The sequence below is a fragment of the Mustelus asterias genome, chromosome 10, assembly GCF_964213995.1.
Source record: "Mustelus asterias chromosome 10, sMusAst1.hap1.1, whole genome shotgun sequence".
NCBI classification, from domain to species: domain Eukaryota; kingdom Metazoa; phylum Chordata; class Chondrichthyes; order Carcharhiniformes; family Triakidae; genus Mustelus; species Mustelus asterias.
Window position 1 is genome coordinate 78,933,665 of NC_135810.1, and position 25,942 is coordinate 78,959,606.

The following is a 25,942-nucleotide window of genomic DNA, read 5'->3' on the forward strand; positions in this document are numbered from 1 at the left end:
AACACAATTTATATTTCTGTTCTTTGAATGTTCTAAAATTTGCATTGTATGTTGTATATTTATAAATAATTCTAATAATTAATTAGGGCGTTACGGTGGCACAGTGGTTAGCACTGTTGCCTCACAGCACCAGGGATGCGGGTTCAATTCTGACCTTTGATGACTGTGTGGAGTTTGCACATTCACCCCGTGACTGCGTGGGTTTCCTCCGGGTGCTCTGGTTTCCTGCCACACTCCAAAGATATGCAGGTTAGGTTAATTGGCCATGCTAAAAGTATTTTAGCATGCCCCTTATGTCACAATTTGTGTAGGTTAGTGAGATTAGTGGGATAAATATGTGGGATAGGGCCTGAGTAAGATGCTATGAGTGGCACAGTGTCACAGTGGTTAGCACTGTTGCCTCACAGCGCCAGGGATCTGAGTTCGATTCCAGCCTTGGGTGACTGTGTGTGGAGTTTGCACATTCTTCTCGTGTCTGCATGTGTTCCCTCTGGGCGCTCACGTTTCCTCCCACAGTCCCAAGATGCGTAGGTTAGGTGGATTGGTCATGGTGAATGTACAGAGTTATGGGGATAGGGTGGGGGAGAGAGCCAAGGTAAAACACTGTCAGAGAGTTGGTGTAGTCTCGATGGGCCGAATGGCCTCCTTCTGCACTGTAGGGATTCTATGGGCCCAGTTTTACTATTGCATTGCATCTGTTTTCAGCCATGAGAACTTGGTAAAGTCAGGCGTGAGGCGAGTAGCGTGATCCTTGCTCGCCTCTGCACTGGTTCCCCCTTTACCAAGGCTCAAAAATGGTCGCGATCAGGACCGTGTCTGAAATGGGCGCAACGGCCATTTTAATCATTTGCATTTCCATCCGGAATCTACGCGAAACAGACGTGCTCCATACAAGTCCCATTTGGGCGTTCCATCAGTGAGGGTTAGTGAGGAGCTACGTGCCGAGCCTCCGATGGTTCTGTGCTTGAGATCGGTGGGGGAGGGAAGGTGGGTCCGATGGCTCTCTGCTTGAGATCGGTGTTGGGGGGTGGGGAGGGGGGGGGGTGGAAGATGGGTCCGCTGCCATTCTGCCTGTGATCAGTGGGGGTATAAGGGGGTCCGTTTCCACTCTGCCTGTGATCAGTGGGAGTATAAGGGGGTCCACTGCCACTCTGCCTGTGATCAGTGGGGGTATAAGGGGGTCTGCTGCCACTCTGCCTGTGATCAGTGGGGGTATAAGGGGGTCTGCTGCCACTCTGCCTGTGATCAGTGGGGGGGAAAGTGGGTCCACTGCCACTCTGCCTGTGATCAGTGGGCGATCGGTTTGGGTGGTGGGGATGTGGGGGGGATAAGAGAGTCAGTAATGTTGTGGTGGTGGGGCAATGCCTGTGGGGGCCAGGGGGAGGCATTATTCAGCCTGTGGAGCAGCATTCTATCATTTTTGTTCTGCGCATGAGCAGTAGGAGGCGCCGATCGGAGCTACAGGGTTTTGGATGCGCTGATTTCGGAATCGCTGATTTCTTTCAGGCAGAGTGCATATCGGGGCGCCTCAGAATGGATCTAAAAGTCAGATCTGAAACAGTCCCAGTTTTAAGTCTGCCCAGCATTTAGAATCAAAATGGTAAAATAGGGCCTTATGATTCTATGAATTGCTTGGACATAATAGGATTAATTTGTAGTTGTCTATTATTCAGTCAATATGTGCATACAATCAGAATTATACTGCATGGAAGGAGATTACTTGATCTGTTTTGACAGAGCTGTGCAATTAATCTCACTATTTTGTTCGTCTTCCACAGCCCTGTTATTAAGGATTTATCAAATTCCCTTTTGAATGTTACTATTATCATTTTCAACCTCCTCACAGGCAGTTCATTCCATATCCCAATAACTCACTCACTAGATTGTAAAGATTTATAATTCATATTGATCACTTATTTAGATCAGAGGACACAGAGTAATGTATCCAAGTTTACTGACAATACAAATGTAGGTGGGAATATAAGCAGTAAGAAGATAAATAAAGAGGCTGCAAATGGAGATATAGGGAGTGGGCAAGATTGCAGCAGATAGAATATAATGCAGAGAAGTGTGAAGTTATCCACTTCAAAGGGAAAAATAGAAAAACAGAATACTGTTTAAACTGGTGAGAGGCTGGAAATGTTGGTATTCAGAGACACTTGGGTGTCTTTGTACAATACAAATATTGTACAAACATGGAGATACAGGAGAAAATTTGGAAGGAAAATTGTCATGTGCAAGATTTTCTACGATGGGACTTTAATTGGCTGCGTTGGATTGATCTTTTATAAAAGTGTTGAATACCTTTTCTAAAATTTCATGAGCATTTCAAAAACTTGCAATGCTATTAAAGGGCTAACTGGTTCTGCACCTAGTGGATACTAGAAGATGCATGATCGTATGGACAGGATGTGGGGTGGTAAGGAGGTTGAGAAGTGAGGGCTAGAGTGGAAACAACCATTTTGAGAACTGGGTCAATGTCCCAGTGGAAGGATTCAAGCCTTGTAACCCGCATTGGCCCACTTTCGCTGCCCCTTGTGCTGGTTCAGGGAGGCAGCAAGCCCATCTTCAGTCCCTGTAAATGTCCTCTGGGTGAAAATATGGGGAGCAAGCACTGCCAGGATGGAGGTGGGATTGCGGGATCGGGATGATTCCCAAATCCCACCTCAAAGTCAAAAATCCAGCCAATGGCCATATATTCCATGCAGTTTAGAAAAATGATACAATTCTTAAGGAGCTTGACCAGGTGGATGCTGGGGGGATGGTTCCTTTTGATAGAGAGTTTAGAACACAACAGCCAAAACAGGCTGTTTAAAAGGCCTGACTCAGTGCTTTAGGTCTTTGTCCCAATTGTAATATGACAACAAAAGAAAGAACACCCTCTAGCCCTCATCCCCCCCATACTTCCCATGCCCCGTCCATTTCAAATCATGATACCTTTTGCCTCCAAGCATGTCCCTGGCCCTTCTTACCCACTATGCCAAATTATGCCCATACACTGCCCCCCCCCCCCCCCATGGCCCATCATACCATCCATGTCAAGCCATGGTATTTCCATGCCAATTCACCCACTATACACTCTCAACTGATCCAAGGAACCTTATAATACCAGTAGGATGTGCAATCGCTTTTTTAAAAAGTCATTCATTCATAACGTCTACTTCCTTAAAAATTTATTTTCACTCCAACCCTCCAAAAGTATTAAAGACCCTTTTAAAGTATTACTAGCAGAAATTGCAAGCACTTTACCATGTAAATAAATATTGTGCAATAGACCGCGCAGATCAGGGAGCAAGTGTTGTCAGTCAAGTAGCAGAGTAATGGTTGTCTCAGCCAAGCATTCTTGGGTAAAAGCGTTTATAGCTTTTTCACACATCCTTTTGTTATAGGACTTATTGTTGAATGGAGGAGCATACCTTGGCATGGGCGGGTGGAGTGGGGGGGGGGTGGGATTAGTAAGACCTCTTTAACTAACCTTTCAAAAATTTCCCTCATCCCAACTATTGTTCACAAAACCTCTGAGGTGCCATGAATCATGAGCTCTTTAAAAGCTTACACAATGCCATGAAAATTGTGGAGAACCAGGACCTGCCTATCCCTGCTGCGGAGCCAGACAGATTGGGAGAGCAGGGTGCGGATTTGTGACCCACACCAGCCCATGCCCTTAATCTGCACTGGTGAAAATTGGGTTTGCCAGGAATGGGGTTGGGGTTTGGGTCCCGGCTACCATTTTTCCACCTTCAGGGATGACCCCTAACTCCATGAAAATCCAGCCCAATAGTATCATCATTTTCTGTACTTTCTCCTAAAATGCCAACGTAAATTTTAATCATTAAAAAATATCAGAGAGGTTGGTGAAGATACGGCATTGGCTTCACACAAGCACAAACTGACAGATGGATGTTGATGTGCTTGCATTGAGCAGAACCCAAATTTCCTGGCTCTTCTCAGGCAAATACTTTTCTCTTAACCTACTGCCTTAGAATGTTATATCTGAAAAAATACTTTTAAAAATTTGTTATTTTTGAATTACATCAAGCCAAATTGCATAAATTTACAGAATTAAATTATTTAAGAATAAGAAAAGCACAAAACTATTAATAACCAATCCCAACATTAATTATAGATGAAATTCTTCTTGAGCAGAAGACGAGGTGGCGATGTCACATTGTCAGCCTGATTTGGAAAGAAAATTGGACGGAATGAAAAAAGTAGTTGCTGATCTGCTATTGCTGAGGATAAATTTCATTCCAGTTAGCCCTTGTGCTATCTCTGAGATAGATCGCTGGGGTTTTGATTTTCCAGATAGCATTATTTTGTCATTAGTGATGACCCATTTATTAGGATACCACTGGCATTAAAACAGCACCAACAGGAAATATTTATGTCAAGTAAAGTAAGAGGAATGTGTATAAGTTGTTTCTTGCTGTTCAAGTATGCATCTATTTTAGACACTATTTATATTCCGAAGCTGAAACACACCCCAGTAAAGTCAAAGGGGGCGATCTTACGGGTTCATCACACAGGTCGATCGGCCTGTGGGAAACAAAAAAAAATCGGGTTCACACCCAGTTTCGTGCCTCTCGCAATATTACCAGCCCTGTTAAGCTTGTGTAATCAGCCTCGCGCCCTGATTTTAATATATGCAAGTTAATTTAAATATGATTAGTGAGCCCAGGACACGATTGTGGAGGTCCTCACTGGCAAGGATCATGTATGGTCCTCACCAACAGGAACCTGACATGATGGACTCACTGGTCGGACTGGAGGCTATTGAAGCTATTGGAGGCAGGGGCAGGCAATGTCTCTTGGGCAGTGCCAGCCTGGCACTGCCAGCCTGGGATGCTGGCAGTGTAGCCTAGCACCCTGACACTGCCCACTGGGCCTGGCATTGTCAGCCTGGCACCCTGGCCTGCCCACTGAGCACTGGACAGTGCCAAGTGATGGGGCCTAAGGGGAAGGTGTGGTGCCTCCTGAGGGGTAGGGCTTGAAGGGGAGGCAACATTGGGGGCTGCACATTGTGCATCAGGGATCACCAGGGTGGCAATCAACTGGGAATCATTGGGAATCGGGAGTGGATCAGCAATCAGTGGAGGGGGGCTGCGATCAGTGGTGGCAACCAGGGGTGAGGGAGTGACAATCTCCCAGTGCACTGTGTACTCCTGACACATTGTGCTGGGAGATCATGGCACATGCACAATAGCACCATCTAGCAGTCTGCAACCAGCTTCCTGGCATGAATAGTATCTGTCCACTCCCCCTACAGGTGAGAATCACACTTTGCCTTTTTTTTCTAAGTGTCATAATATTTTAATCTTTCACCAAAAATATGGGTCTGAAACCCTCCCGTTTTCACACTCTTTCGGCCTGTTTTTGGTAAATTCACCCCCAAAATCTTCCATCCTTATCTGACCTCACCTATATGTGACTCCACGCCAACAGCAATGTGAATGACTCTCAACTATCCTCTGAAGTGGGCTCACAAGCAATTTACTTATATTCCAGAAGACAGCTTATTTACACCTTCTCAAGGACAAGTAAGGATGGGCTTTAAGTGCTGGCCTAGCCTGTGAATGAATGAATAAATAAACAAAGGAAAAGCTCAGTTTGGGATAGCTGCAAAATTAAGATGAATCTGAGAACAGGAGGAAAAGGCATATCTGATCAAATATTCCATGGATTCTCTGTCCTTTTCCACAATTACAATGAAGAATGACTCCCAGCTGAAACTAAATTTCTCCACTATGTTTCCAGCATCTATCATACATCCCTCTGTATTCTCCTGTGTGGCCACCATAATTATGCAATAGCCTACTTTGCATTTTACTTCAAGAAATTGAAATAGGATCAGTTTCTTCCATTGCCCCAAATACCATTTCATGCTAATGTGAAAAATAGAATAATGAAGTATATACTATATACATGGTGAAAAAACTAGCACCTTGTGACAAATAAATTAATTAAAATCCTTGAAAAGGATACTAAGCAAATGACTTAACCACCCACTGCTAAGCCACCAAATGTGGCTTTCAGAAACTTCTTAGTCCGTAATGAATCTCAGAAGTTGAGAATGATGCCAATATTTTCCTGGTTTGGGCTGCTAGCCTCCCAGAAAGAACAGCAAGTTTTAATAAACGTCACTTACCCTGGAATACAAGGTCCACATTCTGCATCAATCTCTGCAGTGCCTGGCGTCAAGACAGTGGCTCGAAAGAAACCCTCGCAATCTTTGTGCCTTCTGCAGGTCTGATATACACCCTTTGAGAATTTGCCAGGCTGGCAAGGCTGGCAGCTATAGGATTCATCCTTAACTCCGTATCCACAGTTCTAAAAAAAACAAATGAATTAGAGGCCATAAGTGATTTGTACTAAAAATGTGACTTGCAATGGTCTGCACAGTAGGAGCGTGACGCAAGGGGCAATATCAGTAAAATATGGATCCATGCTTATTCCATGTGTGTGGCACTGATGATCATGAAATCGAGAAAGGAAGAGTTTGATTTTTCCCTCCATCACAGTGGCGGAGGGAAATGTGTAGTACAAAGTTGTTAAAGATGATTTAATTTGGTGAGGGATGTTTTTAATCTGATTCAAAACAGGCATATTCTTTATTATTTTAGACACATTTTTGGTACTCTGTCTCAACATTGCTTTTTTAAAAGTTGTGGCAGAATTAAGTTTCAAGAGTTTCCTTCCAGTGCTAGGGTCAAGGATATCACAAAGCACCCTGAAGGGGGAGGTTGAGCAGCCAGCAGTCGTGATCCACATTGGTACCAATGACCTGAGCTACCTTCAGAGAACAGAGAGTTCAGGTGCAGGCAAGGTATAATCCCTTGAAAGGGAGAAGTATGGAAAACAAATCCAGAACTCCCTGTTTACCAAAAGAAATAGATATTAAAAAGAAGTTTATTTATTAGTGTCACAAGTAGGCTTACATTAACACTGCAATTAAGTTACTGTGAAAATCCCCTAGTCGCCACACTCGGGCGCCTGTTTGGTACACTGAGGGAGAATTTAGCATGGCTAACGCACCTAAGCAGCACGTCTTTCGGACTGTGAGAGGAAACAGGAGCACCCAGAGGAAACCCACGCAGACATGGGGAGAACGTGCAGACTCCACACAGGCAGTGACCCAAGCCGGGAATCGAACCCGGATCCCTGGTGCTGTGAGGCAGCAGTGCTAACCACTGTGCCACCATGATAAAGAATAAAATGTGTTCCCAGACGTTCTGGCCCTCCAAAATACTACCTCCTCTATTGTCCATGGCTGCCATCTGTCTTTGACGTTCTACTCCAACAGGCATCTCCTGCCTCCTGGCAGTGCGGGGCTCACTAATTGGCACCAAGCTGGCATCCAGCCCAAATAGGGATGTGGGGTTAGGACTCAAGAATCATCTGGGTGCCTGATTTGAAAATCACGTTTGGAAATTGGAATTCCTATTGGCAAAAGACCTTCTGGTTTTTAAAAAATAACTTTCCAGTTCCTTGCATTGAACCTGAAAGCTGTGCACTAATGTGCATCCGACTATTAGGCCATTGACCATTAAAAAGGTAAAAGTTGCTGCCTGTACCACTTTTTGTTTTGAAAAAACGGCATCTCACTGCCGACTTCAATTCATTGATGCATTGAGTATCGTGACATTGCTGTTTTTGCATGGTAGATACAAGCTAAACCTGCTGCAGATTATTAGTGCTAGTCATTGCAAGTGCCTTTTAATATCGTGGTAAGTGTTAAAGGCTATCAATCAACCCTGCTGGCACCAACATTGGTCCCAGATGCCCTCTTTCCCTCATTGCATTGTTATCAGCTTGCACTTTTAGCAATTTAGTGAATAAAAATTTAGGGCAGGAGCAAGTGCAACTGATGACAGACATCATAGTGCCCTGCCACAGCAGAATGTGGTCCACAGAATCCCTACAGTGCAGAAAGAGGCCATTTGGCCCAACAAGCTTGCATTGACAACAATCCCACCCAGGCCCTATCCCTGAAATCTCACATATTCCCCAGACTAAGGGGCAATTTAGCATGGCCAATCAACCTAACCTGACCAACTTTGGAGTGTGGGAGGAAACTAGAACACCGGGAGGAAGCCCACACAGACTCAGGAAGAATGTGTAACTTCCACACAGTCACCTGAGGCTGGAATTGAACCCAGGTCCCTGGCTCTATGAGGCAGCAGTGCTAACCGTTGTGCTGCCATTGCCTCGTGTATAATTAATTTCCTTCTTTCTTATTTAGTTCAGGTCTTTTAACATGTTCTTGGACTATATACAGTTCCCTGGCTGTTTCTGGTCTTTACTGCAGCGTGTAAGGACTTTTTTTCTGTTAATCTCTCTTTTAACTTTCTGGGCTCCAGTTATCATCTCCATACAGCAATGGGCTGTGATTAGCAACTTGTGTGGAAAGCCATGATGATGAACTGATGTTCCAAATATGCTGCACTCTGCAACATACCGACTGACAACCTTTGATTAGAAGAACTACAAAATTTATGTCTAGTGAGTGACATTTTCTTTCCTATGGCTAATATGCAGCTCTTATGTCACTTGCAATATATTATTAACTTTGTTGCATGAAAATATTTTCTGATCATTCTTAGTTGACGTTCCCAAAGATGTCTCAATGTATTGCATTTTTTAATGATTGTAAATTGTTCAAGTTTTATCATGAAAATCTCACTTCTGTGCGTAGATGCAAACTTAAATTCACTTCATTAATCTCGCCAGTGCTGAATCTCATTTTTATGGCTCTCTCTACAAATGAATGCATCATTGATTATTCAATATAGTTTAATAACTTTTAATATTTATCAGAGAATGGACACGATTCATCTCGTAAATTGCAATAAATTGTCAATAATATTAAGTGAAAATAATTTTTACCATTGAAATGTTTCAAAAAGCACATCAGAAGTTATTACTACTGGCGTCTTTTTTGCTCGCATGAAGATGAGACCAGTGTTCTTTCTGTGCTGACATAATTCTAAATTGGTGTACTGGCACGATTCTAAAATAGGTTCCAGTAGAAAATAACCAAATAAATAATAAACAAAATAATAGAAAATAGCAATAGCCTTGAATTTATGCTGTGGGACGAATGTTTAATGCATTTATCTGAAGTTCTGCTCTCCTATTTTAGAGCTATTGACCTGTTTAGAATAAGTAGGTTAATACCATGACTAAAATATGGAAAAAAAGATGCATTAAGCATCTATAAATTATTATTCTAAAACATACATTTAAAGTCAATAGTTTTGCAAACGATCTCTGATTTTTTTTCAGCACATGTTTTTAATCTAATGAAAACTTCATAGCTTGGTTCAGTGGATGGAATCTTGCCTCTGAATCAGAAAGTTGTGGATTTAAATCCTGATCCAGAGCTTGGGCAGAAATGCTAGTTTGGCATTTAGGTACACTGCTACTGAGAGTATCGCATTGGTGGAGGTGCTGTCTTTCAAATAGCAAGACTAAAGAATTTTTTAAAAATCCCATGACAGAAAGAGTAGGGAGTTCTCCAGTGTTGTCATCAAAAATCCTTCAACAAATATCACCATTAAAAAAAATGAGTGGACCATTCATCTTAACACCTTAATGTTCTGTAGAAATGACTGATGGATTAATTAACTGTGAGCTTCTTTTGGACATGAAAGACATTATGTCAGTACAGAAAGAACACTGGTCACATCTTCAAAATAATTCAATCATGCAAGCAAAAAAAATGCCAGTAGTAATAACTTCTGATCTGGTTTTAGGAACATTTAATCATAAAAATTATTTTCAATTAATATTATTGACAATTTATTGCAATTCACGAGATGCAATTTTGACATTGCACATGGTCTAGGGAATTGCGAAGAATCTTCAGTTGTGTTCCTTCATTTTGTAACGCAGGAGGCAAACACCCTGAACTCCACACAACTGTTCACCAAACTTTTCCAATTTCAGACAATGAAGTCCTTGTTCTTGTAAGCAAAATATTATCACCACATTTAGTTCTATTTTCTAAAATAAGGGGCTAGGAATTTCAGCCTGCAAGACTTCCAGATAGTTGTTGTGAAGAGTTTAACCAGAAGCTGACCTGAGTGAATACTGTAACACAAATGTGATAAATTTAAACCTGGAATTCATTACAATGATTCCAATCTCAGAATACAATTATATTTAATTATAATGTGAGTCAAGCTTGTTTGGTTGCAAATGTGCCAGCTACCACTGTTAATCCTTATAATTACAACATTGCAAACACTGAATTGTAAAATAGAGCCAAGGCTATAGCCGGATGTTCATATAAAAAAGGCAACTAGAAGGATTGACTTTAATTGACACATTTCTTTTCTAACCCTGGTAAATGGGAATGTTGAGAGGCGGTCCAGCATGTCCCAACAGCAAGAAGAGAAAGTTTCAAGAGGCAAATCATCTCAATTGATAAGGCACATGTAGTCAGCTCAAGAGCAGTATTTGGAATCCTGAAAGGATGGCAACGGCATATTTTCTAGATCAAAGAGATAAGTGCAGGAAAATGGAATTAGCATGCCTTTAATGATAGTTATTGTCGGTGCAGACTCGATGGGCCGGAGAGCCTTTTCTGCACCGTATGACTCTATGATTCTATGACTAAGAGATGGTAATGGGCAGATTAAGAGGCAAGGGAAGCAGGCCTTAAACATTGAAAGCAAAATAAAATCTATTCCAGTAGAGGTTCATCACATTCCACTCAGGTTACATTAAATTTAAAAAAATACAATGTACAAAAATACTAAAACAAAGAATAGGAAAGGCCAACTTGCTCACTAAATCTGTCTTTTCTGTCATGATGCAACTTATGCAAATCATGACACTTATCCCCCAACGCCTCACACCTGCACCCCCCACCACACAACATTTAAGAAGCATTTAGATGAGCACTTGAAACACCATAGCATACAAAACTACGGACCAAGTGCTACAAAATGGGATAAGAGTAGATATGTGTTTGACGGTCGATGCAGACATGATGGGCCGAAGGGCCTCTTGCTGTGGTGTGAAACTCTATATGACTCTATGGCAACCTGCCAACAAACAGCATTCTCTTGGAAGAGGCAAAAGGAGCAATGCCCCAAGCAATTTAGAAAAAAATTCCTCTTCCAGTGTTGGAGGCAATCAGACAAGTGCATGGAGACGAAGGTGACTGGGAGACATATTCCTCAACAAGCTACTAATTTCCATACATAGCTATGACAGCCAGTCAGGAACTTGTCTCGCCTTTGTCTGAATATTTGCAGTGTATCTGCACTGGCTCTATGTCAACAAATTGTTCCAAATTTCAGCAATTCTCTGCAAGATGAAATAGTTCAAATACCTTATCTGATCTAGATCCGTACAGCGTAGATTATACTTGTCCACTTTTATTTTCTTTAAGTAATCAAACTCAAACAGACATGCACATGAACAGATACAAATCCATTTATTTAAACAAAGCTCAATCAAATTTAGTCAAACTCTGAACTTCAGATTGTTGCTATAAAAATATAATTTTGCATTTGTTAAAACATTGGTATTGTGGTACCTAGTTAACAATCCAGTTGCCTTCTTTTGAACCATTCTTCTGATGTTTCTATATCACTCACAAGGTTAGGAAACCAAACTGATACTCTGAGATTTAATTGAGGTCTTAATACAATAACAATATAGTTAATTCCCCAGGCCATACATTACACTCTGTTTGCCTTTGCAGCAACCTCATAACGCTGACCAAGGGCTTTCAGAGGTTTGCATATAGTACATTGACATCTAAGTCTTTCTCCCACCCAACAGGATGGACCAGAATTTTACATCCTCCGCCATGGTGGGTTTGTAGGCTAGTCAGGTGGGCGCTCATTTACCATGAGCGCTAGCGAGCAAAGTTGACATTTCTCATGTAATGATAGTTGTTATCAAGATTGCCAACTCGATTCATGCCAGACCTCTGCAACATTTGTTTACTCAAATCGTTACTCGAGCTTGATTCCACCGCCAGTAAACTAATCCTTCATGCAGATGTGAGGTGGCTAAATTGAGGATTTTTAGATCTGCTCCCTGAAATTGTCACCTTTATTAAATCAAGAATCGAGATGTACAGCAAACTGTCAGGTAATACCTGGTTGTAGACTTAGTGTTTTTTTCCAGACACAAGTGCAAATTTGCATGAGCTGAACTGTGAACTGCAGGGGAGGGGCAGAGATTTGTCTTGATTAGTGCTGTGAATGTGTTCAAGTTGAAACAACACCTGTGGTCTTCCCAGTTAAAGAACAAAATTACTGAGCTTAAATTTGGAGAAAATAAGGTTTATAAAATGATGAAGGGGATAGATAGAGTGAACGTTCAAAGACTATTTCCTCGGGTGGATGGAGCTATTACAAGGGGGCATAACTATAGGGTTCATGGTGGGAGATATAGGAAGGATATCAGAGGTAGGTTCTTTACGCAGAGAGTGGTTGGGGTGTGGAATGGACTGCCTGCAGTGATAGTGGAGTCAGACACTTTAGGAACATTTAAGCGGTTATTGGATAGGCACATGGAGCACACCAGGATGATAGGGAGTGGGATAGCTTGATCTTGGTTTCAGATAAAGCTCGGCACAACATCGTGGGCCGAAGGGCCTGTTCTGTGCTGTACTGTTCTATATTCTATGTTCTAGATGGCACCTTATCGAAGACATTTTGAAAACTACAGTCAGTTGTATCCTTTTCTTTAGACTCAGTTCATTACTGATGGCACTGACACAATGCAGGGATCTAAAGGCTTGTGTTAGAAATTGTTGTCAAGAAAGTCACTGATGGTTGTTTAGTTCATGAGTTTTGGTACTTGATGTAGTTGAAGGAAACATGATACCAAAAGTGTAAATCTGACCCAGAATTTATATCTGAGATGTTGAAGTTGGAAACATGTAATATGAAAACAACCAGAGATAGAAACCACAGTTCATAACATAACCCTAGTTTAACATAATCTTTGAACTAGAGAGACTCCTTTACAGTCTCATTAGATGGATGTACAGATCAGTTTAATCAATGGATGAAAAAATTAGGAGCAAATTAGGTGCACTGACCTCTGATCTGTGTTCCCATCTAGTAAGATTCTATACTAGAGTAGGAATTTCAGAGTTTGTTTAGTGCCCTATTTTATCAATTGCAAAATTATATTTTTATGGCAACTTTCTAAGTTCGCTGATACTGTGCTTGATAAGTCTTAAAACAAAAGTTGTAAGAAAAGCATTATTTTTTCTAAATGCAACTTACCAAAACAGGTTCTTCACCTGACTGACACTGAGGACAGGCTTGGCAAACACCAGTGGTCTGATTAAAGTATTCATTTTCCTCACATTCTGAGGAGTAGTCAGCAATAACTGAAGAAGTCAAGGATACCTGACATTTAAGGATAGATCGTTAACAGATTGCTAAATGTTCCCAGTACCAAAATATTCACATTAGTTTAAGCATTTATTTCCACAAGCAAATAAACTTGCAAGTAAAAAAAAAGAAAATATAATTACTTTCCAATAACTGGTGCTATTACCCATTGTGTGGTAGGTAATAGGGCCAGTAATTTCTATTCTTGTCTCTACTTCTGTAAGCAAAAATGGACCATGATTTAAAAACAGAGATTTATCTGTAATCTGCAGACAAGTGAGTCTTTAGTTAAAAAATACTTGCCTCGGGATATAGACTCAAGTCTTTGCAGAAACTCAGTTCACCAATTTAGTGTTGCATTTATATGACTATAATCCTGGCAATAAACTACTGGCTTTGAGATTTATGTTCGAGCTCCTCTTGTAAATATCTTTTGATCGTTGATGAATCTACTTGAATAATTACTGGAAATGTTTTAAAAATATTGCAAAACAAGCAATACAATATGGAATTGGTGTCCAATCCATGATTGCATCTCAAAAACACTCCTGAAATTATACCACTGTAATGACAATGACACTTGGCTCTGTTTTCTCATAGCAGCAATGTCAAAATGAATGCTTTTAACTTATGTTTATATGGTGCTTTTAACACCAGAAGGAAGGGCTTGCATTTACATAGCACTTTTCATGACCACCAGACATCTCAAAGCACTTTACAGCCAATGATTTATTTTTAAAGTATAGTCACTGTTGTAATGTTGGAAACACAGCAGCCAATTTATGCACAGCAAGCTCCTACAAACAGCAATGTGATACTGCCAGATGATTTTTTCTTGTGGCATTGATTGATGGAAAAATATTGGCCAAGGATAACTGGGATAATTTGCCTGCTCTTCTTCAAGATAGTGCCATGGGGTCTTTTACGTCCCACCAAAGCAAGTTTACCATCTCATCCAAAAGACAGCGCCCCAACTGAGGGATATTTCCAATGAGATATCAAATCAAGCTGGAGCTTGCAGATCTGTGAAAACATAACAGACCTTGATTTTAAGCCTGAGTACATGGGTGGGTTTTGAATGAGTTCAAATCTTGCCCCAAAATGCCTGTGTTTGTGATAATTTATTTGCTAATTGTTTATAGGATGGCTTAATGTGAGAGGAAACCAGAAAGTCACCTTTTTTCAATTAAACCCGTGTAAATAACCATTCTGGAATAGAAAGAATCATGCATTCTATTTATACCACATGTTTCTTTTTTTAGTGTATGGTTTTGAAAAGTTTTTTAATAAAAATATTTTTGCTATGAGAGATTGGCAAAATTATATTTTATAATTACAGTTCATCAAATTTCTGGAGAACTATCAAGTGGCAATGAAGGTGGTAATGGGCAGCCTGCAGAAATCAGGGTACTTATATAGGATTAAAAGGAAAATTATCATTGGAAGTTAGCCTGCTAGTTAAAATAGGCACAGATCGAAGTGGGGAAATGCAGAAGGGGAGAGAAAACAGGACTTGTAGGGAGCTGAAAGTCCTTACAAATAGTGGAATTGATGCAGCATTAAAATAAATAATCACTTTTCTGGGTATTTAAAGGATACTTTTGCATTTTATGTTCCCAGCACATAGCTTTGTCATATGGGAGTGCTTTTGGGGAATTCTGGTGAAGTGGTCAACAGGACCTAGAAGATTCCCCATCCATAGGAAACCATAAAATCGCTACAGTACGGAAGGAGGCCATTCGGCCCATCAAGTCTGCACTGACTCTCCGAAGAGCATCTTAGCCAGGCCCACAACCTCCCCACCCTATCTCCGTAATCCCACACACTTATCATAGCTAATCCACATAACCTACACATATTTGAACATTAAGGGGCAATTTAGTTTGGCCAATCTACCTAACCTGCACATCTTTGGACTGTGGGAGGAAACTGGAGCACCCGGAGGTAACCCACGCAGGCATGGGAAGAACATGAAAACTCCACACAGTCACCCAAGGCCAAAATCGAACCCAGGTCTCGGGTGCTGTGAGGCAGCATGAAGGAAAATCATCTGGTGTCTGTTGACCTTGATTTCTGATGTGTGCTTCTGGCAGGTGCATCACTGAGCTGAGAGTCTGAATTCACAACACTTCCCTCCTACAGCACAGTCATTGGAATACAAGGTAAAACTGAATTCAAAAACCAAGGTGACCCAAACTGAGCTATTATAGGCCAAACTGCAGGTAATTAATATTTCCAAACTTTCCAGTAGTTTTGGGTGAAATTGGTCTTTGCCAGGAAGAAGAAATGGGCTAAGGAATTGGCAGCTCACTTTAGACCATGTCCACCTCTCCTCTATCGACTTCAATGGAAAATAAAATTCTATGCACTGTAAAATCAGCTGTCGGTTCACTATCAACCTGTTTTGTGCTCCTGGCAAAAATTCACCCCTTTGCCTCTCCCTTAAAATAAAGGGTAGGTTTCATGCACAGTGCTGAGACAATTTTGGTGGTCTGCATCTATACACATGTGTTTCCCAGTCTACATAACTAGAGAGAGTATGACCACAAAGAAGCTCTGACAAACCAGCTGCCAAATTGGATATTTGGTTTTGCAAATACATGAATATAATTCCTTCAAAGTTTTATTTACAAAGAAATCCATTGTGTGATTTGTTATCAGCGAAATAGGTACAGCATGAAAAGCCAAGATCTGATACGAAAAAAGAAAGACTTGCATTTAGACAGTGCATCTCATTACCTCCGGATGCCCCAAAGCAATGTGCAAGCAATTAAGTACTTTTTGAAGAGTAATCATTGTTTCAATGTAGGAGAGCCCACAGTTTACACAAAGGTAAATTTTACAAATTCCCACTTTTGGGAGCAAAGCTCCAAACTAGAAATGCAAATGAGTAAAAAAAAACCTACAGACTATACTCACATTTAACAGAATCCCATTTTTCATTGCCTGAGACAACATGTAGGAACTAAAAAGTATTTAAATGTACTGTGAAACTCAACAATATTTTCTCTTCAATATCATGAATGTACATAAGATTTTTTTCTGCACTGTAGGATTCTCTGATTCTATAAGTTCACCTGCAGGAGGCACTGTTCCAGCAGGCACATGATTTTTAAAAATTCAGTAAAAGGGGCGGCATGGTGGCACAGTGGTTAGCACTGCTGCTTCACAGCGCCAGGGACCTGGTTTGATTCCCAGCTTGGGTCACTAGCTGTGTGGCATTTTCACATTCTCCCCATATTCGTGCGAGTTTCCTCCGGGTGCTCCGGTTTCCTCCCACAGTCCAAGGATGTGCAGGTTAGGCGGATTGGCCATGCTAAATTGCCCCTTGGTGTCAGGGGGACTAGCGGGGTAAATACATGGGGTTATGGGGATAGAGCCTGGGTGGGATTGTGGTTGGTGCAGACTCGATGAGCGGAATAGCCTCCTTCTGCACGGTAGGATTCTAAACATTGGTGGATTATGGGGACCATTCCTAAGCACTAAAGACAATTGGCCAAATTCTCCAACCTCACCTGCAGCTGGGGTTCTCCGGTCCTGCTACAGTGAGTGAAGATTTGGCTGAGCACCAAATTCTCGGAGGCAAGGTGTGAACGGCTGGAGAAATTCTGCCAATATTTTTCAAACCTGTTAGTAAATTACTGAGGAAGCACAGCATTGGCAAAGGTGCATTCAAGAATGCACAGCACAATTCAAAAAAGAACAGAGTTCTCTTGGTGCCGAGACTAACATTCATCCGTCAACAAATACCATCAAAACAAATTCACTGGTAATGTATTTAATTGGTGTCTGTAGAATCTTCCTGTACACAAATTGGATGCCATATTTGCCTACAAAATAACAATCTCGACTTTTCAAAAGAAACATTGACTGTGAATGTGTATTAGGATTTCAGTTTTTGAAAAGCATTATATAAATGTAAGTTTCTCCTTTCCATTCAACTTTACACTCACCCTTGTGGTGTGATTCATGGGCTGAAATTTAAGGGTGTCCTGAAGGCAGGAAGGGAACTGTTGCAAGACCCCGGGGGGCACAGGAATTCTGCTGTCGTTCCAAATCAGGAAAATTAAGCTACTTTACGCAGTTGCTGAGAACTTGCCAGGTGTGGAAGATTGGGTTTTCAAAGAGGCTTACTAGTAACATGCTTTCTAAAACACACCAGCTGTAGAGAGGTGGGTGCAGATTGGGAAACCAATCACGGATGCCGCTAGGCATCCCCCCAGCCCCATTAAAAGGTTAGTGGGGACTGAGCTTTTAGTCAGGGGGTGTCCTTGGTGCAGCAGATGTGGCAAAGAGTGGGTACACTGCCTGCGCTTTGAAAGGATTGGCATACGCCTGGCATTGCGGGAGCAAAAGAGCAGGGTGCAAGGCTGCCAAGAACAGTTAGGCAGCCAGCTGTCCTGAAGTAAGGTTCCAGCTGGCATTGGGGGCACCACTGTCAGATTTTGGGCCCAGCTGCAATAGAAGGGTAGAACCCCAAGAATTAGCTGTGCACAGGAGAGGAAGGAAGAGCAGGAAAGATACAGAGGCCATTCCTTCAACATAGGATCTACCAACAAAGGCATGACCAAGAGCCAGTACTGCAGGAGATGGCGATTCTCCAAGCACACAGTCCCTGATATCCCTCATTGCAGCAGCACTGATTGCCATGACTTGGCTGTGGCTATCAAAGTCACTGTGGTCTTCAACTTCTTCACTTCATTCTCCTTCCAAGAATCATCTGTGCACCTTCCTGACATCTCAAAAACGGTTACACACCACTGCATCTCACAGGTCACGATGCCCACTTTGCCCAAATTGGACAGCATATTCATTTAATGACAGACACAACCTTGCAGAGACAGAGGGCATTGGGTTTCACCTCCATTGCTGGATTCCCCCAGATACAGAGCATCATCAATGGCACCCATGTGACCATTAAGGCACCCATGTGACCATTAAGGCACCCATGTGACAGTCCACTCAGAGTCATCAACAAAAAGGGGTGCAGGACAGAAAGAAGACTCCCTCAATGTCCATGTATATGCTTGCTTTCCTGGCCACTGCCATGACTCCGTTATCCTCTGCCAGTCCAGGCTGTCCTAGATCTTCACTCCAACCTCTAAAGTGTAAAGACAGACCTTATGGGATATCAAAGAACTGGTTACGGACCTGTCTACAGGAGCCCTAGACAGTGTCAGTTTCTCACAGGAGACAGTTTCCTGACCAGAAAACAAAGTCAGCTCCTGTTTCTAGATTCCTTGGCAAATATTTAGCTCCAGGAGTATTATGGGACCAGAGTGTGGTTTCTAATACCACAGTCATTCCACCACAGAATCAGAGCGGGCAATGGAAATGTCCATTGACCTCAGGGGGGAATTTCTAGTCCTGTTCTAGTCCTAATCCCGCCCATTAATATCTCTGGCTCTCCTGGAGCTGCAACCTCCATTGCCTCGCCTATTACTTCAGCAGCCATTGTACGTTTTCAAGAGTTAACTTCTCCAACTTCCATCCATCTCTCTTCCCTTTTCACTGAATGTCACCTCCCGATTGAGAGAGCATCGGTCTCTCGCCTCACTTGGCATCACCCTTAAATGTCCACTCCCTTGCAAGCAAATCCTTGTCATCCTTTTGTCTTACAGGAATCCTCATGTTGTCAAGAGTACGGCCGAGTCAGGAAATCCGTCTATTTGTTGAATAGCTTAGCTATGCATTCCACCATTTGACCAAATCACCACAGAGATAATTTTGTTCTCTTTACTATCTGTGCCTAGTCATGCCTACTGGTACCTTCACCTTTCACCTCACTTTCTTCCAACCTGTTCTTTTCAATTACTCTCTTCTTTCCCACTGCTTCACACCCTTAGTCTGGGTGTTAAGTAACTTCTCATTGTTAACTCCAGCAATCTACACTCCACCATGCTGTCATCGCTTGACTTTTTGCCTTCCTATCCATCTCAGTCCCACACTTCCCATGGCTACCCCTCAATCTTTCCAGCTCCCATGTGCCCTCTGCTGAGTTCTATCACCACTGCTTCCTTATCTCTTTTGCCACTCAGATGCCCAACCTCAGGAAAACAAGAACAAAATACTGGGTATCCTGGAAATCTGAAATAAAAACATGAAATACTGGAAAACCTAACCAGTCTGGTGCTATCTGTGAGAGGGAACATAAGAACTAGGAGCAGGAGTAGGCCATCTGGCCCCCTCGAGCCTGCTCTGCCATTCAATATGATCATGGCTGATCTTTTCGTGGACTCAGCTCCATTTACCTGCCCGCACACCATAACCCTTAATTCCTTTACTGCTCAAAAATTTATTATCCTTGCCTTAAAAACATTCAATGAGGTAGCCTCAACTGCTTCACAGCACAGGGAATTCCACAGATTCACAATCCTTTGTGTGAAAAAGTTGCTCCTCAACTCAGTCCTAAATCTGCTTCCCCTTATTTTGAGGCCATGCCCCCTAGTTCTAGTTTCACCCGCCAGTGGAAACAACTTTCCTGCTTCTATCTTATCTACTCCCTCCATAATCTTATATGTTTCTATAAGATCTCCCCTCATTCTTTTGAATTCCAATGAGTATAACCCCAGTCTACTCAGTCTCTCCTCATAAGCCAACCCTCTCAACTCCAGAATCAACTTAGTGAATCCCCTCTGCACCCCCTCCAGTACCATCATAGAAATCATAGAAACCCTACAGTGCAGAAGGAGGCCATTCGGCCCATCGAGTCTGCACCGACCACAATCCCACCCAGGCCCTATCCCCACATATTTACCCACTAATCTAAGCATCCCAGGATTCTAAGGGGCAATTTTTAACCTGGCCAATCAACCTAACCTGCACATCTTTGGATATACCAGTATATCCTTTTCAAGTAGGGAGGCCAAAACTGTACACAGTACTCCAGGTGTGGCCTCACCAGCACCTTATACAGCTGCAACATAACCTCCCTGTTTTTAAACTCCATCCCTCCAGCAATGAAGGACAAAATTCCATTTGCCTTCTTAATGACCTGCTGCACCTGCAAACCAGCTCCTTGTGATTTTTGCACAAGGACATCCAGGCCCCTCTGCACAGCAGCATGCTGCAATTTTTTACCATTTAAATAATAGTCCATTTTGCTGTTATTCCCACCAAAATGGATGACCTCACATTTACCAATGTTGTACTCCATCTGCCAGACCCTCGCCCACTCACTTAGACTATCTATATCCCTTTGCAGACTTTCAGTGTCCTCTGCACACTTTGCTCTGCCACCCATCTTAGTGTCATCTGCGAATTTTGACACACTACACTTGGTCCCTAACTCCAAATCATCTATGTAAATCGTAAACAATTGCGGTCCCAACACTGATCCCTGAGGAAAACAGTTAACATTTCGCGTGCAAAATTACACTTGTTTGGAACCGAAGAGAGGTAGAAATGTGATGGAAAAGGGGGAAGGGTTGGATAGAACAGAAAGGAAAGTCAAGGATAGGTTAGAGATTGGGGGAGATAAAATTGCGAAAGATGTAATTGAGCACAAGGCCAAGGCAATGGTGGTGATGGTTGTAGTAAAGAAACAGAGTGAATGTCAATGGCAGAATTACAGGCACGCGGCACTGTGGTCAGCACTGCTGCCTCACAGCGCCAGGGACCTGGGTTCAATTCTGGACTTGGGTCACTGTGTATGGAGTTTGCACGTTCTGTGCGTGGCTGCGTGGGTTTCCTCCGGGTGTTCTGATTTCCTCCCACAGTCCAAAGATGTGCAGGTTCATGGGGATTAGTAGGGTAAATACGTGGTTTACGGAGACAGGTTTAGGTGTGAGACTCCCATCCGAAAGTTGGTGCAGAGTTGATGGTCGAATGGCCTGCTTCTGCACTGTAGGGTTTCTATGAACTCCGTCATTTTTCAGTGTAAGTTTGATGTTAACTTGTCTCTTTCTTTAATACAGTTGGGTGGCACAGTAGTTGGCATTGCTGCCTCACAGAGCCAGGGACCTGGGTTCAATTCGAGCCTTGGGTGATGGTTTGCGTGGAGTTTGCACGTTCTCCCCAAGTCTGAAAGACATGCTGGTTAGGAGTGTTGGCCATGTTAAATTCTCCCTCAGTGTACCCTAACAGGCGCCGGAGTGTGGCAACTAAGAGAATTTCACAGTAACTTCATTGTAGTGTTAATGTAAGCCTACCTGTGACGCTAATAAATAAATTTTACCATAAAACTTTATGTCTGCATGGGTTTTCTCTAGATGCTCCAATTTCCTTCCACAGTCTAAAGATGTGCAGGCTAGGTGGATTGGCCATGCTAAATTGCCTCTTAGTATTCAAAGATGTGTAGGTTTGGGGAGATTAGTGGGGTAAATCCGTGGGGTCATGGGGATAAGGCAGGGTGTGGGCCTGGGTAAGATGCTCTGTCAGAGAGTCAGTACAGACTGACAGAAGGAGGCCGAATGGCCTCCTTCGGCACTGTAGAGATTCTATGATTCTATGATATCACATGTCAGACACAAGATAAAAATACTACACTTCTTAGCAATAATGAAGGATCTAGGGCTTCATGGATACACTACTTGTAATTCTTGCATCTTAAGCAAGTTTCCTCAATAGTATTTTGTTTCATTACCTTCCTAATCACTTCTTTGTTATCATTACATTATCATTACATTACTTGGCTAGTCTTTTAGCTGTGCTTTTCATTACAGGCTGAAGGAGAAGGCTTGAACAAGCAAGGTTGTCAACTCTCCTCGTTTTCAAAATCTCAGCAAGAATTCTGGTTGGGCCCATAGAGATTAACTGATTAGCTGCCATTTGACAGGACTGGGTTCTGAATAATTGAATTCCAAAATTCATAGCCTGTCACTTCCTTGAAGTCAAGGATACAAAATACATGGCCACAAATTATCGAATTGCAGCCAAATGTCATTCTCCAATAAATCTAAATTTAGTTTCCATACTTACGAAGACAAAAGGAAACACATGCGTCCACCAGAGTGTCTTGCAATGTGACATCTTTCTATTTGTTCACCTGTAACACAACCAAAATGTATGAATAAAAGTGTCTCTTCAAACCCGTTATACTTTAAAATGTAAACACATTCTTTTACACTACGGTCACTGAGCAGGTTGGTCTGGATAAGATTTGTACAGAAAGAGAATAATAGGTAAATGTTTTTAAACTTACTGGAATGTATTTTTCAACTCATGACGAGCTCTTTTTAAAAAAGTTTTGCTACTTTTTCTATCTCAAACTTTATTTCAACAAATTTGCAAAATGTGATGGACTTGAGGTGTCAAGTATTACGATCAGTATTAGAATTTGAAAAAGTCCTTTTTAATCATCTTTTCTGTAATCGGAGTAGATTGGTACTGTAGATTAAACAGTAAATATGAGAAACATGGATTGGAATTTAACCCAGGAGACGGCGGTCTTGCTGGCTAGTTGGAGGTTGGCCAGAGCTCCACCTTGCCTCCAGTGGTAAATAGAATCCCTACAGTGCAGAAGGAGGTCATTTGGCCCATTGAGTCTGCACCGACCACAATCCCACACTATCCCCATAACTCCATGCATTTACCCTCCTAGTCCCCCTGACACCAAGGGGAAATTTAGCACGGCCAATCCACCTAACCCGCACATCTTTGGAGTGTGGGAGGAAACCGGAGCACCCGGAGGAAACCCACGCAGACATGGGGAGAACGTGCAGACTCCGCACAGACAGTGACCGAAACCGGGAATCGAACCCGGGTCCCTGGCGCTGTGAGGCAGCAGTGCTAACCACTGTGCTGCCGCGCCACCCACTATAAGGCTCATTATCTTAAGTCGTCATCGGTGGGCTTTCCCTAGGATTAAGGACATCAGGAGCAGAAATCCAGCCTACTCAAGCACTGCCGGTCAGTCAAAGGCTGGCAGTTACCCACTGTAGGCAGTGCTCCAGGGGGCAAAGACGGCTGCCAGCAATGCACTCAGTGGAGACCCAGGATCAAAGAGGGATCCCAGGCTAAAGGGGAATGAGGGCAGTAGGGTGCTCATGGGGTGAAGGTTGTGGGAATGGGCATAGAGGCAAGATCAGGGACATGGCTTTGAAGAGACCCTCTGGTTCCTGATGCCAGAATGCTCGATTAGACACTGAGTACCAGTGAACAAGGAAGCCCCCTGACAGCCCATATGCAAACACTGGTTGAATGCCAGCGGTAGAAGGATGAGACCCCTAAGTGGGTATCAATTGCCCACTTGAGGGCCTCAATTTAGCTTCTGGGTGGGAAGACGGTCCATGTGCTTTCCCACCCTGACTTAATTTGGTGGAGGCAGGAAAGCTGTGTGATCCCTCCACCTAATTAAATGTTCCTCCCCACCACCTCCAAATGGACCACCAAGAGAACATTAAGTTAAACCCTGGGACAGGCTCACACCCAGTGGTGGATATCCCTGCCACTAGAGCTGCTGGCTAATTAGAAGCTGGCCGTTCATCAGCCCCACTGAGATCGTCAATGAACCCCAGGCAAAGGGCGGGATGGTGGACGGGTCGTCACAGGAGAGGAGGTCAGGACAATCAGAAGCAAGGGCAGTGAATGGCTTTCAGTGGCCTCCCTGATTGGCAGGTCCCTCGATTGAGCATTGTGACAGCATTTATTCAGTGGGGGTTTTTGGGAGGTGCAGGAAAGCTGCACGGCTCCCCTTTAATCCCAAAACCACCAGTAAATTGCTGAGGGCTCAGGGATAATGGGTATCAACTGACTCATTAATGAGCCTAATTCACACCTCACCACTGACAGCTGGGAATTCTATGTCAGCCCTTTCTCCCCTCTGACTTAATCAGGAGAGGTTGAGCTGCTGCTGGGAGGTGTTGGCCTCTTCCATAATTCAGTGGGCCTGGCCACCATTCTTCTTACTACAACTGACTGGATCAAATTCTGGTTCTGGTTTTATGTCTTTGGAGATACACAGCCATCTTTGTAATATATAGGAGACCTTTTAGGAGCAGCACTCTGAAACCTTGTGATTTCAAATAAACCTGTTGGACTATAATCTGGCATTGTATGACCTCTCGTCTTGTCCACCCCAGTCCAACACCGGCATCTCCACATCAATTATTCAAGTAATCCACACAAAGGGGCATATTTTCTTGTACTATATTTTGTTAAATTTAATATTTAACTAACTGGAGAACAAGAACAGCAGGAAAGCGGAACCTGACTTTTCATCCATTTCTGCTACTGTTGAATCCTGTTCTCTAAAATGTCTAAACAGCTTTTTTTCTGAGTCAGTACTGTTAAGCTCTTGTTAAAGGCTAATGAAGAAAAATGGTGTGCAAAATCACAGATTAAAAATTATAGTTAATGTTGTTGACAAAGGACAAGATTTTGAAATATTACCAAATGCTTGACATAATAATCGCTGACAGCTTCCCACTCTGGTCAGCACTTGTTAAAGAAATTTAATTTTTACTGGCAGCCTCCAGTGGTCCATCTAAAGGTCACTGGCTAGGCCGTGCGTGTGCAGACTTGGCTTCTCTGGAAACAGCAGGCCTATTGACTACACTTAGGACAGCCACGTTTTAGGTAACACAAAGCCTCCAACAGGTGTGGGCTCCCTCAATGGTTAAGTGCAGGACATGGACACCTGTTTTTCTCTTTTTACAAATTAGCTGGGTGGTAGATTTCCGGTGCTTACTGAGTGCATTCAATGCCACCCACCATTTTGGATGTGTAGACACTCATTTTACACAGCAGCACCACCGTCAAATCTCATGCCCTCAAATCTAGAAAAATTGTGTTCTTACTGGTAAATTATCTGCATCTCACCATATCAAAAACAGTAATTGCTCATTACAAATTTTAAACACGGTTACTGTAATGTCACTGCACTGGAAGGACTAACTGTCAACAAGTTACAGTCTGTTTGTACTGAACCAATTCCAGTTGTCTATTGCATTTCCAATTCCCCAAGAACTTAAGTAGACAGACATACACATATTTAACTTGCCAATAATTACTAAATTTATTGACTGTCTCAATTTTCTTGTACAATCATCAGCTTCCAAGTTGGTGGCATACAGAGTAAGAGGCACTTCAATTATACTGGCTTTATTCAATATAATTATGTGGATTATAGACATTTTTCATTTCCAGGTGCACTATCCTTGCTGGTGTTACCGATAGCAATGTGAATAAAAATGTTAAAATATTGCAAGCATTTCTCACTAACCACTGTGTTCCCAACAACCTATGTACCTCGGGATGAAGGATGGCTGTGTTTGGAGTGAAAAAACGGAAACAGAATCACTTAACACTGGCGTCCTTCAATTTATATAGCATAGTGTAATAAAGATTCCTATTTTAAAATCATTTCCTTCTACATTTAAAAACTGACATGTGGAAGACCTCAGAAATTCACTTGGTGCATTTTTGTGAACGACTGCTAAGGAATGATGGGTAAAGGACCACCATTGACCACAAACTGTCTCATCTCCTTCAGTCCATTTTCCAGAATGTCTAGAGTTGAAACGATGAAATGCTGCACAAAAATCCAGAGTCAAATGCAACAGAAAGGGCAGAATGAAATTAAAATCACACTTCCAGATAATTCCTCCAGCAACTTTTGCTAACTTTCATAATAA

The 25,942-nt window shown here is 42.5% G+C and overlaps 1 protein-coding gene across 1 annotated transcript in view; it reads right to left on the bottom strand.

Annotated features, from left to right (window-relative positions):
- The window catches only part of edar (ectodysplasin A receptor), a 41,504-nt gene extending 19,157 nt beyond the window's left edge, over nucleotides 1–22,347 (bottom strand). The window contains exons 1-3 of the mRNA XM_078222818.1: nucleotides 22,287–22,347; nucleotides 13,257–13,382; nucleotides 6,146–6,327 (exon numbers count right to left, since the gene is read on the bottom strand). Of these exons, the coding sequence (XP_078078944.1) occupies nucleotides 6,146–6,327; nucleotides 13,257–13,382; nucleotides 22,287–22,337 (359 nt within the window). The 5' untranslated portion in view covers nucleotides 22,338–22,347. The remainder of the gene's footprint in view (nucleotides 1–6,145; nucleotides 6,328–13,256; nucleotides 13,383–22,286) is intronic.
- Between the last annotated feature and the right edge of the window lie 3,595 nt (nucleotides 22,348–25,942).